Source organism: Homalodisca vitripennis, chromosome 1 (genome assembly GCF_021130785.1).
Source record: "Homalodisca vitripennis isolate AUS2020 chromosome 1, UT_GWSS_2.1, whole genome shotgun sequence".
NCBI lineage: Eukaryota > Metazoa > Arthropoda > Insecta > Hemiptera > Cicadellidae > Homalodisca > Homalodisca vitripennis.
In genome coordinates this window covers 117,246,599-117,264,259 of record NC_060207.1, presented here as the reverse complement: position 1 = coordinate 117,264,259, position 17,661 = coordinate 117,246,599, and the positions used below count along the sequence as shown (strand labels likewise).

General features: G+C 34.0%; 1 protein-coding gene across 1 annotated transcript in view; it reads left to right on the top strand.

Annotated features, from left to right (window-relative positions):
• The window catches only part of LOC124370176 (trichohyalin), a 109,241-nt gene that overhangs the window by 65,787 nt on the left and 25,793 nt on the right, over window positions 1-17,661 (top strand). Inside the window, exon 5 of the mRNA XM_046828470.1 lies at window positions 12,382-13,676. Within this exon, the coding sequence (XP_046684426.1) occupies window positions 12,382-13,676 (1,295 nt within the window). The remainder of the gene's footprint in view (window positions 1-12,381; window positions 13,677-17,661) is intronic.

The following is a 17,661-nucleotide window of genomic DNA, read 5'->3' as shown; positions in this document are numbered from 1 at the left end:
GATAAATATAGACTGATACAACTAGTATTCATAGACTTTTGTTATGAATAATACTGAAAGATAAGAGAAAAGGGATATTTACAATCTTAAATTATTTGGAAAAAAATGTTACACTAATTTAATGTAAAAGTGTGTCAGGTAACATCAGAAATATAAAAATTGATGATAAAATGTCAGTTTGTACGTTTTTATTATCACGAAAAATAAGAAACAAATGTTATCGTTACACGAAGTATTACAAGTAATAGTTTTAACCATCTTGAAATCAGGTGTACAAAAAGCAGCTGAAGATATGAATATTTGCCAGTTTATATGTGAATTATGACTGAAAAGAATGATGAGTGTTTTTACGTAAAACGTGTAATTTCCCTAAGTCATAATTCACTAAAAGTCTTTGTCATTCCCTTAAGTCACATAGATTATTAGTCCCTTGTCATATTGTTACTAGAAATAAATTATACCCTCATCTTCAGCCTTGTTTCCTTAAGCATGGTTAAAAAATTGTTGCTTTATGTGTCACGCATAACCTTCTCGTGGAGACATATACAATGTACTTTCCAATATTTGTTTCTGCTTAGGGATTTGATCTAATGAAATGTAAAAAGAAAACTCAACTAAAATTTGATTGAAGGTCAGCCTTTTAGATTTTCTTTCTGGCTATAATATGATGATTAAGTACAAATTTTACATGTTGTACATTATTTGTAATTTCTTTAAGTTATGTATTTTATATATATATATATATATATATATATATATATATATATATATATATATCAAATTTGGCGTTAGCTTGGGTTTGCACATATTCACGAATCACATGTGTCGGAGAATGGAGTATGATCCCCACAGAACAGCTTGTGACGTAACAGTGCAGGGCGTGCGTGGAAGGACCTGTTCCCCAGGTTTGACGCCTGGTGGTTTACTGATGTATTGGGTCTCTACACCACGCTTCTGTGTGGGCCTAAACCTGATATGCCTTATACAGAAAACAGTGTAAACGTCACTTGGGGAACAACAAGGATCTGTACTAGGCCCTTTCCTGTTTACATTCTTATGTGAATTAATGTTATTGATATATTATACGAAATGTCTCCACATTCTTTGATAGAACATTTCACTACTGTATTGTTGTCTTACTCTGATAGCCTTATGATGAAAATAATATATAATAAAATTTTGTTTATTATTCTATCTGTTTTTTCCTAATTAGTTACTACAACAGACGGGTATGACTTTATATAAACATAAACATTTCAAATTATGCGTCATAATCTGACAAATGCTATCTAATTATCTCATTATATGTATAATCATAATTCCATCTTAACAAACAAGACATCAAACTTATTCTTTGTCGGAATTTTTGTAACTTAAAACCTCTTAGTTCTTGGGACGATTTAAGTGACATTTAACATAAAATGTAAAATATATGTTAATTTGAAACCAGTTAATTTTTAGTAATATGCTAGGTTCTCATGGTCATTTTAGATTACTTTGTTCGTAAAACCTAAAACAAGAAAATTTTTGTTAATTCGTTTCATAATGTTACAAACATGATTTCATGGGTGTGTTGACGTTCAAGAAACATTCAATAAAATTGCATTTAGAACTTTGAGTCAAATTAATCTACCTCAAAAGGAAAATATTATACTCCTTTAACATTCACTATTAAACATGGGTACATCCGGCTATTTATGTATTTATATGGTTTAATGTTCTTAAAAAATTGTATTTACTTATTTAGTTTGATCAAATTCGTAACATTGCACACATTCTTTTAATCGGCACCCTTTTGCGTAATAAGTATTAAGAAGTCAAAACAAGGTGGGCCTGCCTTTCTTCAATTGTCTGTTAAAGGACCATAACTGTGTGCTTTGCGTGTATTGTTTTACCATATAAGTTTCATTGAAGTGTAACAGTAAAGTTTAAGCTGAGTTTATCGATAATAAATATAAAATAAAACTACGCTCTGAAATTTTCGTAGTATCTCTGCTTCCGTATTGCCCCATAAATTTAAATATAATAATTAATTGTGCGAATATGTCAAACTTATAATACTCACGGACAAACTTATTATAGATTAATCGTGAAGCCATAAACCACCTATTTGACATACCACCTTATAAAAAGAAGACATTACCCTGTGACATTGGAACGAAATCACAAAACTTTATGTTCGACCTTTAAGGTGGTAACACGATAATCGGCTTTTTGAATTAAAATATTTTGTTACTATTCTTTAAGATATGTTTTTAAAGACAATATAAACTAAAATTTATTATCATTCCACGAGAAATTGAATGCATTTCGTGTAGTAATGTATTTAGAGACATCTTTTAAACAGGCCCGCACAAAAACAACTTAATACGATGTATGAATTGTTTAAAGTACTTATATAAAGAATTACTGGAGAGATTTATAAAAATGTAATTTATTTAAGTAACATTTTATTAAAACCATGTACTTATCTCATATTACGAGTACATTTCATAACATAATACAATTTCATTGAATCATAAATCTTTGAAAAACATACCGTTCTCTGAAAATTATCAGTCACCTACGAGATGTAAAAACACATCCTTATCTTCAGTAGGCTTTGTTAGGCTTGATTAAAAACTTTCCAAAAACCCCTACTTTAAGTGTTTATATATATATATATATATATATATATATATATATATATATATATATATATATAATTATTTTGTGTTCTTTTTGACCTTCAGAGAAGTTTTCAAGGAAAATTACACTGAAATTTTAAAACAATCAACCGACAACCGATTGGACGGTATTAAGTGACACCTCGATATTAAGTCGTTATTCTTATTAACGACTCCTAATACTTCGGTGTTATTGCTAACGTAGATTCTAACTAATAACTATAACAGGCACAAGTTAATACAATACAAATCCCTGACCGACTTCCATATCATAGGGTTTCGTGGGTTGACAAAGCAAATGATTCCACTTGGACGTGTACCAAACGATTCAAGGACCTCCTTCCCCTCCCATCATTACGATTAACCACGTATGATGATGATCCAGTGTACATTTATGATGCAATAACTGTTTATCTTAGCTAAGCGTTAGCGAAGCCTATTTCTCGAGAAGCTGAAAAATGTAATTTATGTAGATCGTTGTCTGTTTGCACGGTATCTCGAGAACAAACCAAACCATAGACTTCGAGAGAATCGCAGAATAAATATATTTTGCAAACAAACTGATTACAATTATATGACCCTTTTACATGTGACACGACCCACATGAAGCCTAACTATCCATCAAATATCTCGAGAAAGATTTTATCTGTAGGTTTTATACTTGCATGACACTTCATTTCTACACGGATAAGCGTGTGTTCTATGATCGTACGTGTTTATCCACGATAACTGAGCATTATTTAAGTCTATCACTAATTAGGCTAGCAACATTTCTCTGTTGTCTACCAGGAATGTGTAAATCCTATCTGTGTTAACTGAAATATAATTGTATTAAATTAAAACATAGTACTATATGTTCAACTATTTATTGAGCTACTGGGCAGTATTGGAATAATTCCTAAAATTTGACCTCTATAATACATTAAAGGTAGAGCAAGTGCTTCTTAAGCTTTAGTGTGACGCGTATTCAGAACTTTTGGGTTACATTTTAGATTAAAATAAACACTTTAATTGTTTATTATTAAAAATTAACATTCATAATTTAAAGCAATATAAACAGAGAAGATTCAAGTGTAGATCCTTGTTCTTCGAGTAAATGCAATACCGTTTCCTGTATAACGTTTTTTGGGCATGATAGATTTTTTTCCGTAGGTTTTAATATTGCAATTACTGTATTCAGTAAAGGTAATTGCCGTTTTAAGTCTATGTCAGCTTTTATTTATTTACTCGATTATTTTTTTATTCTCCATTTCTTTAGCAGTCATATAACGTCATCTGTTTGCGGCAATAAAATAATTATAAAACATAATTTGCAGATATAGACAGTGCTCATTTCATATGATAGTTAATTTTACTATTATAAGATTTCAAGCAAATATTAATCAGAGTAACGCATGGTTCCATAAAAATCATTCTGGAATGGACATTCCAGAAACATTTGTATAAAATAAACATCAGAACCTATATAAAATTTCATTTGTCAAGACAATAATAATTTAGTTTAAGAAAGACTAAAATATGTAATGCGTAAACAAAATGTAATAGACATATAACAATTCAGGTGGGACAACATTTAAAATGTGCTAGAATTAAACAGAGATTGCGTATTAATTCTAATGACATTTCAAATGTAAACATAGCTGTGCAACAAATAAAGAATCTCTTAAAACATCAACATTCTTATGGTAGATGTGGTACACACACGTAAAATGGAAAACCTATTGTTATAAATTAGATTTTTGCTATGATAAGCATAAATGTATAATAAACAACCCAAAAGCTGACAAAAAAGGCATAAACCGGTTTAAATCATAATCTTTCGGCGTATATCTCATGAGGTTGTCCGTGTGTTAAAGCAATCGAAAACCAGATTCAAACTGGTTTCCTTATAAGCCTGCAAGCTGAACAAACAAATCTGTTTCTTGTGTGTGTGCGTTTTTGTTACAGAATTGGATATTTTACGGATCCAGTCTTAGAGTTATCTCAAACAAAAAATATCAGTACAATTTGTATGGAATTGATGCACTTCCAAAACCAAGCGTATAAGGAGTTCCATTATTAATTAACCACCTAATAATATCATCGATGCATTATAAACCAACGTTGGTATTCATAGCAAGTAAGAATTGTAATATAATTGTTCATGTCCACAATGTAAACAGTAGAGACCCGAGTATCAGGGCTTGTGGAACTCAATCATGAATAGTTTAAATCTCAAAATGGATCAAAATTGAACACTATGTGATCCGTCATAAATTTTATAATTTTATAGACATAGTTCCAGAACATCGGCCAGTTTGTAGAACAGTAACAGTTAAGGAACCTGACATTTTAAAATTATTGATTATAATATTATTCCACAACCTTGAGGTAAAATGGACAAGATGCTGCTCGGCCTAAAATCTTGCCTCTTTGTCGGAGCTGAAGTCGTATACCGAAAGAAGTAGATTTCTACTGGTGTGGAAAAAATGTAATGACGTATTGATGATAACATTTACTGTAACGGGAACTACAATGAAAATCCTGATAATATAAAAAAATTGCCAAAGTGGCTTTGTTTGTTTATTTTGCTTTGACGTGTACTGAACTCAACCAATTGTACTGAAATTTTACATGGAGGTTCTTACGGGACTTGGTATTAATATAGGCCTATTCTTATACCGAAAACTCCCATCTTGATATCTAAAGTAGTGAAATAGTAATTGAAAGAGCCTGTAAAAAATAATTAACTCCTCTATGTAAAAAATGTTATGTAACAGCAAATTTAATTATTTTAACAATTATTTTCAATAAGTTTACATTTATAGTGTGAAAGTTGTCAGAGGACAAGTAACCATTAGTTTTCACGCCTTTTTTAGATTTCAGTGATTATATATGTACTCATCTATTTAATAAGTCCTATCCAGATATGATCGGGCTCCACATCGTTGCTATGAATTCAGTGAATAATTGTCAATGCCAGACATATGTAATACAGTATTACTTATACTACTTGGACAACTATAATATTACTTATATTACATACGAACAACAACAAAGAAGAACATGAATCTGGAGAAACGTTTGTGATGTACAGAACTTTGTTTATGTAATCACTGTTCGTATGTAATGTTTAGAAGATAGGTACGCGTAGTTAATAGAATAATAAAAAAATTAAAAACAATAATTTAAGAAAAAAAAAATATGATTATAACATTAATTGCTTGCCCATTCCAACACCCTTATATTAAACCATAAATTGTTTAGCTACTATTTTTCACATTCCAGAATTGATATGTATAAAAGTAGCTTTGTTATATTCCTGAGGTGAAGGTTCTCATCCTTTGCTTCCTTGCTGTTAGTAACGTACCCCTACATTCTCGTATAAAGCTAATCACTTAAGGTATTAAATATTGTACTCATAACGCTGTTATGTGCGACTTTTACAAAAGAAGCAAATTTCCAAAGTGATCTTAATGTACCAAAGTGGACCTCCATCTCACATACTCACTTCCGACATTCGTATTAATATTAACTTATGATAGTGTTTAGGAATAAGTAAATGTCTTGTAACCCCACATAGTCATGCAAAGATATGTTTCTCGATATTTACTATGTATAATTTCAAGATACAGTCTAGTTTTGAGCTTTTTATTTATTAGTGGTTTCTTTGAGCCTATCGTATTTTTCGATCACTAAACTCCAGTTGTATTATCCATTACAGTAGTGTAAGTATTTGGAGTTGTAGACCTTTAAATTTGCATATAATTATGGCAAAACACATTATATATAACATTAAAAACGTCAAACTATTTGAGAGCAAATACAATTTAAGTAAGTAATCAGACTTCTTGGTGACAAGACGAGATGACCACGGCTCATGTCATCTATCGAAGATTGATTGTTGGAAGTTAATTGGTGACGGGTCCTTGATACAGAGGCGTAATCGGTAGAAAGTTGCCGAGCCTGCTGTAGGAAAAGTGCTTAGTGCGTAGGCATCACCTACTTGATATGCAACTTTGTGATGTAACTTGTCTGGTTTTTAAATGCGATGGCAGATAAAATAGCATTAAAAAATATGTTTTAAGCTTCAGTGTCCAGTCATGTTGTTTTTAACGTGCACCTTTTTCTGCCAATTTAAATTAATTAAACTTGAGACCCCTTGGCACTGCAGCCGTTTCATCTGTTATAGCTGCTGCAAGTGTTAATCGTAAAGGTACTTCCTGCTGCAGCCATAAGTTATATAAATAACATGATTCAAAACACTGCCGCTTGTGCCCATAGTTGTCAACGTTAAAAAATTCTGTCATAATTTCTTCAAGAAAAATGCTTGAATATATTTTATAATTTTAAAACTTTATATATTCGGTGATAATTGATATTTTCGGTCACTATGTTCTTTTAAAAACGAATTTCTGTACATTAGAAATTCTTTATAACAATTTCTGAATCTGAAAAAAATCTGTAATAAATTTGTATTCAATGTTCGCTGCACTGTGATGGACATCTGACACAAAAATATTAATTAAAATAAGTTTGTTTGAACATGTTTTGAATCTAATGATAATATTTATGCGAAGTTTCTAACTAAAACCCCTAATGAACATTTTAAGTTTTGGTATTTTATAATTCATACCAAAGTTTGGTATTGATAGCTATCTCTCAAACCGTGCACATTATTATTATTTTATTAAAATGTGATGCTTTGCTTCCTAAAAATGAATATTTTATTCTTTTTCACATGATGAAACTCTACGAGATACGGTAGGCATTAGGAGATATTTATTAACATTATAAAATGAACGTGGGCGTTAATTTCGAGTAAAAGTTCATATACGGTTTAATAATTCACAAGAATTAAAATAGGAGAAAATATCTTTCTCTAATTTATCTTGACGTGTGACTTTTCGCAATAAATACTACAAGAAGTTAAAAAGTAAAAATTCTTTCTTTGATCTATCTTCACAGATAGGATTTCATGGTAAATACCACGTATACGCCACGTCAAGTATCAACCAATATTTAATCTGAATGAAAATTACCTTAATCTTTGTAAATGTCTTTATAAACTAAATGTACAGAGAGATTTCATTGTTAAGAATGTTACGTCTCATGGGTACTTGCCGCGAAAGCACACAGTGACTCCAAACAGGTCACACCCCTATGATCGGTACCGAATTAAACATAATAAACAATAAACAACACGTAAAACATATTGTACTTAAATATTTGTATATAAACTTTCTATATTATTTGATTATATTATAAGACTATTTATCCAGTATTCATTTACTAAGTTTAACTTTCACAACTTGAGCCTAGACAAGAATATTAAACCATATAGAACAGGACCTACGTTGTAATTATTTCAAACTTTAAACCAGCGTAATTTTTTATACAATGAACCTTTTGAGGTTTGATTCGAGGCACTGTTCTCTTCTAATCGAGACCTTTAACTTGATGTACAACTCAACCTATGATCTAATTTAATATTTCCTTTTGACTTCTTGCGGGCCACCCCCCTGACATGACAAAAAATATATTTACTGGTAAATGGTGCAGTAATGATGTACCAAGTTTTTTGTTTTAACTGTAATCGTTCGGGAATTGTCGAGCCTGTGCGGTACTTTGTTTACACCCTGTAAAACAATACTTGTAATGATTTATTTAAACCATAGTAGACCATAGCTTCAACACCATTTTCCCCTTACTTTGTTACTGCTTTTATTCCCAACAGATTGTTTGCTTTATAATCTTCCAAAGAATTCCTTGCCCATTTTATAAAACCAGAACTGTCCGAGACGAGTCTGTGGCGCCCACCGGTCACCGGTAAGACTGAGAGGAGGCCGCCGGTGGGAGGCGCCTTTGGGAAGACCAGTGCACGACTTGGCAAACTCGCAACAGTGTCATTGCACGACTAGGCCGTAGTTTGGCAACGTCGCATACATAAGGCTTTACGGTACAGAAATTATCCCCGATATAGTGTCGTGGGTGTGGCCCGACTTGCCAAAACACTTCCTGCAGACAGCTAGGTGCGTCCGGGGGCAGACACAATCGGCGAACATATCGGTGAACATGACATAGCAACTTGCTATTACGTTCTAACGGGAGAGTTATCAAGAAAGTAGCAAGTAGTAAATCACATTGAGGAGTCATTGAGGAGTCACATTGTAGTTGTGTGTTTTCAACCACAGTATTCAAAGTTTCTTCACCAGCTTAGTGTTTATTTTTTAGGACATAACTAATTTTGTCCTTACTTTCTGTTCAGCACTTAAAATCATCTCCAGATCGTCCCTTAATTCATTTAGTTGCGACACCACGTAGCTTAAGCTCGTAGGTACTACTTAATTTTGTAACAGCTTTGTTTCATTTGGGTCCATTACAGAATGCGAGGACGTTTTTTAAATTTTCTTTTAAGCCTCAGCTCTTGGCTATGATGGCTTGTATTTGGTCACTGTGGCTGTTATTCCTATCATAATTGGACCTCCCCTGGAATTGATCCCGTGATCTCTCAGTTAGAGAGCCGTGACTGTATCCACTAGTCTACGGAGGAGGACTATGCGTGGACTTAACACCTAGTGAAATTATTTTATTGATTTTCAGCCACCTGCTGGTGAATTAAATGATAGGCTACATTTGAAAAACTTATCCTTCCACAGAAATGAGAGAAAGGTAGTTGCATCAGTTCAACTGGAGTCATTGTACCTATATTGGATTGAAGGGTTTACATTACATTATACTACAGTGTGTCCTGGTTTTAAATGTTTCTACGAATACGGTTGTGTCCTGGCCATGTAAATACATTGCCAACAAAAGAGCTTCGGGATGGGATAAATATTGTTTTAACGGCTCTACTAATAGTTCTATTGACTCTGATCGAACTGTCAATTACAACCTATTACTGTGGCTGAAACTTAGATTATAGGGACTATTAATTGTTCAACAGTTGAGGAACATTCGAGTTTTGAGTTGTTATTGATATTCACAATATTTTGTTGTTGCAATGAAACAAGATATAAATGATAGTAAAAGAAATAGGAGAGGAATGACTGGATGAAAGCTGAATGACCTCGTTCTCTGTTTATTTCCCCATCTTCTACATGTTGGAGAGGCGGACGAATTACCTCATGGAACACCTGATGCTCTGTCGACTATTATATTCCACCCACTAAAACGTCCAGTAATTTCATTGAAGAGCTTAATTGGCATACCGAAACTCATCGAACCTTCTGAAACAAATATATTCCACATCAAGTTATTGGGCACGCACGACAAGATAGCGACGTAATTGAGTTCTATACCTACATTTATAACTAATTTACAAGGTAGGAGACGCCATGATACGTCTCGCATAACAGGCTTCGCTGAGGTTATATTCAAAATTTCAAATCTATAGCTTATTTCATTCTCGAGATGTACTGTGGAAAGATAGTAAGAAAGATAACAACACAGAAAAGAATTTCTACCTCTCTCCAGCAGAAAAAAAGAGAAATTTAATAGTGTCATCCTCCTGAGTGATAGGCTTCAATGACGCCCAGCCGAATTCCATGGTTGTAAGCTCACCAGCGTTGAACTTATTCTTGTCTATTTAGAAATTAAGTTTCATATACAATTTAAAGCCTATAGATACAGTACAACGCAAGAGTGCGCTAAAACCATATCTTGTTACCAACTTTTAACACTGAATTTCCATTCTATGATTTGTTTTCTTTTTACTCTATGAATACAAGTGTCAAACGTTAAAATATCTTGTGATTTTACTCAGTTTGTTAACAAATGGATTTATTTTCTTGTTTTCTCGCTGCCATCATGGTTACCCCTAATATCAATGTACAAATATTAGCTCACGCGCAGCCCATAGTCCCATAGAGTGACATGCGCCATTATCGAACTACCGTGCTGCCTACATAGAAATTAAGCTTTATGCAAAATTTCAAATCTATAGGTCAACTATAAACTTATTGACTGATGATCTCCAAATCATACGATCTTTGAAGTATACAAATCTCTCAATACAGACATTCAAATTACTACCTGAGTGTCATCGACACAGTTTTTTTATACAGACCACATTGGACATTCTTCATCACCGTCTGATACGAATTCATGTCACAATCCATCTGTAACCATCTTTCTGATAAAAAGCATCATGATGTTCGACGTAACAACAACTGAATCTGAATTGATGGTCAAGATCCTAAAATATTTTCTCGTGCCTAACTTTACTGGGAGTCACGTGAATGAACCGAACACACATTCGGAATCGCGATGGCAGCCAAGATCGCCCAGTGCGGTGACATTCGGGGTCTCCCAGAGTTCAAACCAGTCCGTTGAACTGCGAAGGAACATATCTCTACTTCCGTAGGTACAAGATAAGGGCAGTGTTATAGTACTGCGCGTTATAACAATGTTGTATATGTTGAAAGTCTAACTATAGTCGATTACCTAAACCAACACGACTACCCGACTAATCCTTACCTCACAATATTCAAGGTCTGATTATTGCTAATGCTTCTGGAGCTGACAAGTATTCTCCTCCTCCCAAGCATAAAGTGTTAAAAGCTTCTTATCTTCTCGTGACCGCTCGGCGTGGACAGTTACTGGAAGGTTTAAAAGAGAACTGGAGGCTGATCCTGGAGGCACTTTCCTTCAAGGAAGGAATTCCGTAATGTCATTTGCTGGCATCCTAAGATAATTCCACAGACTAGTGCCACCATATCTAATCCATAAGGAGTTTAGGTCCACTTTTATAAATATTTATCGGTCTATCCCTGAACTTAAGTAAAATCTTGGTTAATCTGTATATCTGTGACCCTTGAACCCCAAAATAACTCTTCGTACAATGTTACGTCTGGACTCAATAGTTGATCAACTTTGCTGAAATTCAGCATAAATATATATGTATAAGATAAATAACAGTGCATTATACAATTTCAACATGGCACAATTAGAAATTAAATTAAACATTTCTTTTTATAAGATGTGAAGTTAAAACTTAATAATACAACAATACAAAAGTAATGTACTTAGAATAAAGTATCTTCATAACGTATTAAGTTATTTTATTTAATAGTGTTACTTCGTTTGACATACAATAGATTTAATATACATTTATAATTTTACATAATTTTATGACAATACAATTACTGTTTTGTGTTTTTTCCACAATAAAAGGGAAGTGATTGCCTTATCGCTAGTGCGTAGATGTCATTTTGTACATATAGTTATCACAGTATGGCGCAGTACGTTCTTAGTAGGTATTGATAATGAAGTTTTAAGCTAATTTGGGATGGTTGATGAGTTTAAAAATGCTATATATTATATTATATTTTGAATAGTCACGTATGTTATAAAAAGAAACTAAGGCAGTTCAAGAATTTAGAATTTCTCAGAACATAGGAAGACAAATGATCAATTTTGGTAGGGATATAAAAATAATGAAAAAAAAAAAATGAAACATGTTAAATTACAATACTATGGAGACATAGAAAGTACTATACACCATATAAATTTATTGGTGAAATAATTAAGTATTCCTTTGTGTCAAAATTAACATGTTATGGATTTCTGTGAGAACGTTTTTTTTTTTTTTTTTTTTTGTATTGTAGTTTAACAGTTTGTGCTCACTACGTGGATGGTCCGATTTTCATTTAATTTTAAATTTAAAAAGTAGGAAATTTCTTCATATTATGCTTTCGTTAATTAGATGATTAATTTGTCTCATATTCTTTTTCAGGATCTGAAGAAGACGAAGGCGTCGACATGGGACTCAGAGGTCCTCAAGGTCGGAAGTTCTCTGAGAAGTTCTACGAGAACGAAATTCTGAGATCGGCTTCACCTAAGGAGTATACAGTTGACATCAAACGTGAACTGGACGCGAACTTGAAGAGGAAGGATAATGACATTAGAGAAGATAAAATCATCAATATGTTACGGGCAAGAAGTAATCCTCTCCTGGACGAGGAGTTAGTAGGAGGTTACAGAAGAGAAGTGCGAACAGAGAGGGTGATCCGAGTCGAAGGCTCTGATGACCCTGATGGAAGAGGAAGAGCCGACGGGATGGATTACAACACGAAAAGAAGAATGTCTAAGGATTTGCTGGACGAAGAGACGCCATTGAATAGTTATTTTGAAGATAGAAAGATTCACTCTTATGACGATTTGGATAGGATAAAGCATCAAGAACCGATCAGAGCATGGACGCCACCATTGGAGACTAGCTTGATAGATAGCAATAACTTGAGTTACCGGAGAGATCGCTTGGAATCAAGATTGACTAATCATAAGCGGCGGTTCATGAGCACGGCCCAAGAGATCAAGAGTTACCGAGACGACAAAATTAAGAGTGAAGAATTACGGAAAGACTTTATGATGTCCCAAATAAGTGATGACAAACAGAGAGGGTACTTCGAGAAGAAAATAGCCACCGAGATAGACACTCATCATCGCCAGCAGATGTTGAAGAATAAGGACGTGTTCGCGGACTCCGGCATCGAAATGAGTGATTACCGGAAAGAATCTAGTAAAGATGTGGCGACTTTGAATCGAAGAAATGCGGAGACGACAAAAATCACCCGAACTGAAACCAACCGAACGAAATCCACCCCTGTTCTGCACAAGACAGACTACCACTCTGACGGTGAGAAGAGGTACAAAGGAGACACGTCAATGAAGTTCATAGAAGAGGAGAGACGGCGACGGGACGTCATACCGGCGTCGTCAACGTTAGTGAAGAATTACTCGAAACCGCAGAAAGAGGAGCAGAAAACAAGTGTAAAAAAGGAGGAGAAAATAACCAAAGACAAGAAAAAAGATAAGCTCACGAGGATGGATAAAGTGAAACAGCTCATGTTTGGAAGCAAAGATAGCAAGAAAAACAAGAAGAAAAAGAAGCAAGAAGAAGAAGAAGAGGACCTGCTGAGATCGAGATACACCGAGTACAAGGGCAGTGACATATCTGTGAACTCCTCCCCAGTAATCACCAGGCGGAGACAGACCTCCTCTTCAGAGGTGGACGATAAAACCGACCAGGTAAGCCAGCTGATAGCTATGACTTGATAAATAACTCAAGCGGCCGTGATGGAACTGGTTTTGCTCGTGGATCTTTAATCAATAGGTGTGTTTGCAATTAAGGTAAGTAATGGTAAAACTTTATTACTATTGAAGAATCCTAAAAATAACACTAATTAATAGTTTAAAAACACGGAAAATCTTAACACTATCTCATCTTTAAAGGTTATATTTTGTTATGTAACGCTTTTTTGCCAATGCCTTCATACTCCTATCATCAGTTGAATTGTTATGGTAATAAAGATCGTTCATTAGAGTTCGCCACGATTATCCATCCGCGTGCTCGAATGCCAGAGTAACGGGAAAGCCTCCACACTACTTAAAAAACAAACAAGCCTATTGTCCCGCTGGAGTTCCGTGAGGGCCCATTTCGTCCACGCATTCGCTGTCACCGAAATAACAACTCTTTTGGATGAAGCCTGTTACCTCATTAGTGTTAACGGTCCTGTGGGTCGCTACTAGAAGGCTATCAAATCCTCAGCCTACTGTAGGCACATTCATAGCCTCTCCGATATCTTGTCCGCCCTTTTATGAGGTGCCATCTCTTATACTAGATCCTATGTCAAATCGACCCAAGTGACATTTTGGAGGTGGCCCATAAAGAAGAGGTGTTTCGCAACAGTATTCTTCCTACGTTCACTATCACCACACCTACAAAGTACCGTATACTGTCTAACTAAAAACTGCTGTTATATATCAACCAACTATTTTTCAGCAATGGTAAGGAATTATGTGCCTCATTAAATAGGACATTCGTCTGTAACCTTCTCGCTATCTGGTAAAGCGTCATTCATTAAAACTATCTTCCAAAACCTTTATAAGTTTACATTTAAATTTGAAATTGTTATTACTTCTTCTTTATTATATATCAGAACTATTAAATTTTATTTTCTTCAGACGGAATTCAAATTCTCACCAGTCACAACAATACTTTCTATCTGAACACTGTACTAATACTGGGTACTAGGAATTTCCTGTAATGAATCGTGCTAATTATCAAATAATAAAAGGCATGATGCCAACATTTTATTAGGGTTGTATTTTAAGTGTGTTATGAATTCCTCCAAATATAAAAATGTAAATTACGTTTTATAAAATATGTATACTATTAAGTGTACTTCTGTCGGCTGTCTCAAAAGTCTCATTTCTTCGCTTTAACTTGTGAACGATGAAGAATTTCTTAAAATTTCTTTAAATCCGTAACACTTTTTTTATAGATTTCAAAATTATACCCTACAACCACAAAATAGACAATGGGAGGCAAATCAAGAATGTAAATGGTAAGATCTATCGAGTAATCACTAATTAAAGGTGATTATAAGAGAAAACCAAAGATATAAAAATTAACGATATACCACTGAATCCAAAATACGTCCAGTTTGAACAAAGACAACATTTCTAATTTAACTAGACGCCGTGCTGGATAGAGTTAACCTAGAGAACCTCTGTTTACTACGTTTATTCTTTTGTCAAGGTCTTTAAAATTAAGTATCTTGTTTTTATTAGCCTACAACCAACATGTATTAAAGTGACAAACATCCATTTTGAAGAAGAATAACATATTTTAACATTAAACCTTTTGTGTCACCTTAAATAATGCTCATGTGGTATCCATTTTAGATAGAGTGGTCAGACATTTGATGTTTTGGAGTCGTTGTGTTTGTCGCATTAATGTATTTAATGTGGGGTAAATGGGACATTGCATTTAAAACCGTTGAGGTTTTCCCAACTAACTTCCCATTTCTGAAGTGAGAGGAGTACTTTTGAAATCCACATAAAACGTGCTCATATTATGTTAGATATTCCAATAGGACATTTGAAAAATTTCTACCATCCAAAAGTTATGGTGAAGGGGTGGGTGAGACTTTTGTGATACGTAGTATCATCGTTTTCACAATACCATTATTTATAATCCAAAAGCATAGTTTCACGTAAAACGTATGAGTGGTGGCCAATTCTTTTTCCTCGTTGATACAATGATTTAATATTTATCATAAATGATCATGCTCTACAAGAATAATGCATCCTGAATGTTCTAAATTCACTACCACGGCAAGACGTGACATGACGCGCTATATGTGACAAATTTGGCAAGCAGGGATCTGATGGGCCGTGGCCGTGGCTGTGGCAATCGCAGGCTGATGATGGCAGCATTGGTTCTGTCCAAATAAAGGAGGCAGTGTAAACACTTCGCCTCTTCCTTCTAGCTTTACAGCCACCGCCTCTGCAATCTCAACCCGTTACGGAGGATAGGCCGGCGGAGAAATTTATTGCGGTTAGTTGGTATGCCATTTCTACATTTTAAAGTTTACTCTTTCATATCCATGCAGTTGTAATAAAAAAATTAAATAACCTGAATTCAACAGTCCCACCACCATCATGGTGTTGTCATGTGCTACAAATACAAACGAAACAAACACATCCGAATAATACTTTATTTAGATTTTTTTATTATTATATTTTTGTTTTAATTTTTGACGGACAGAATTAAGCTGCGTTGGTATCATAATAGTTAAATAGCACTGTTAAAACTGTGAAGCCAGTATACTCTTAGAATAAGAATTGCTTGTACCGAACTCCACGTATTGTAGCAGATCAGTGAACAGCTCTTCTATAATTGTAATTGTATTTAAAATTTAATTCTACATTCCAGTACTTCTGTAAACAAATGTAAGTCCTCAAATACGAGTTTACATATTTGTTATGAACAAATATTTAAGGAGAATATTTAATATTGGTTGATGATCCTCCGAGGACATTTCTCTTGGACCACCCCCTTACACGTGGTTGACCGACCTCCGACTGCCAACAGCCCCCAATCAGATAGCCCCACCTCTCCTGCTCCTGATGACCCAGATCCAGAGTGGTTGGTGACTCAGCCGAAGCCACTCTGCAGCTGACGTCTACCCCGCCCCCAGTCCTACAGTACATCTCGACACTGAGGCTTCACTTCCTCTAATAAGGCCAATGACTTCATGTCTGACCGAGCCATCCTTTTTATCTGAGTGTATCCTCCAAGCGCTTGCACACTTTAAAATCCTGCGTCACGCTGTCTTCTATTTCTCTCAGAGTGTGGCATCCTTTATATAAACCTTAAAATCTTATAGTAAATCAAATTTGGTATTATAAGAGTTTGTGAAGAATCGTACCTGTAACGTCATATTTTTACATTCTGTATGTAAGCTCAAGAAATTGGACATACACGGCTATTCTATAGTAAACATCTTATTTGTGTATGGTGTTTCTGAATTCTCATTCAAAATTCTGGATACTGGCACTCGAGTAAAAAGGAGTCAATAATTTAATAAAGAGGTATAACTTGATTTCTGAACGTCCGTTACCAATTTTAATAGAATACCACGTAAATTAATTTAGATTCGATAATTGTAAATTTCCGTGTAATTAATTATATTAGGACCTAACCAATACGCTATAAAAATGATTAACTTATACTATATATATGAAGTTAAAATTTGATGAGAAAGAAAACACTTTTACCACTTCATTTTGTTGTGATCATATAATAAACTGATGCAACGCATTTTTACTGTTTAATTTAATGACAACTATGTAAAACTCACTTAAACCCTTTTAAGATGATTTAGAATAAATTTTCAAGATAATTTTTTCTCGCTTTTGTTGCTTCTTCAATAATTTCCACATTTATGCTAATCTCTTTTAAAATACGACGTTAAGCATGGGCGACTTAACGTTAAAATGTATTTTCTCAGTTTTCATCCAAGTTTAATAGATGAGGCACCACTGACACCTTTCTAATTTAATTTCTCACTGCAGTATTTTGTTACGTTTCTCGTTATCTTTTTCTAATGGATCAGTTATTGAAATGTTGTTCAAAACATAATTGGATGAATGCCCATAAAAAATATAAAAACATACATAAGAGTAAAAAATTAATGGAAACAAAAATAGATGTTTGGTTTTATTT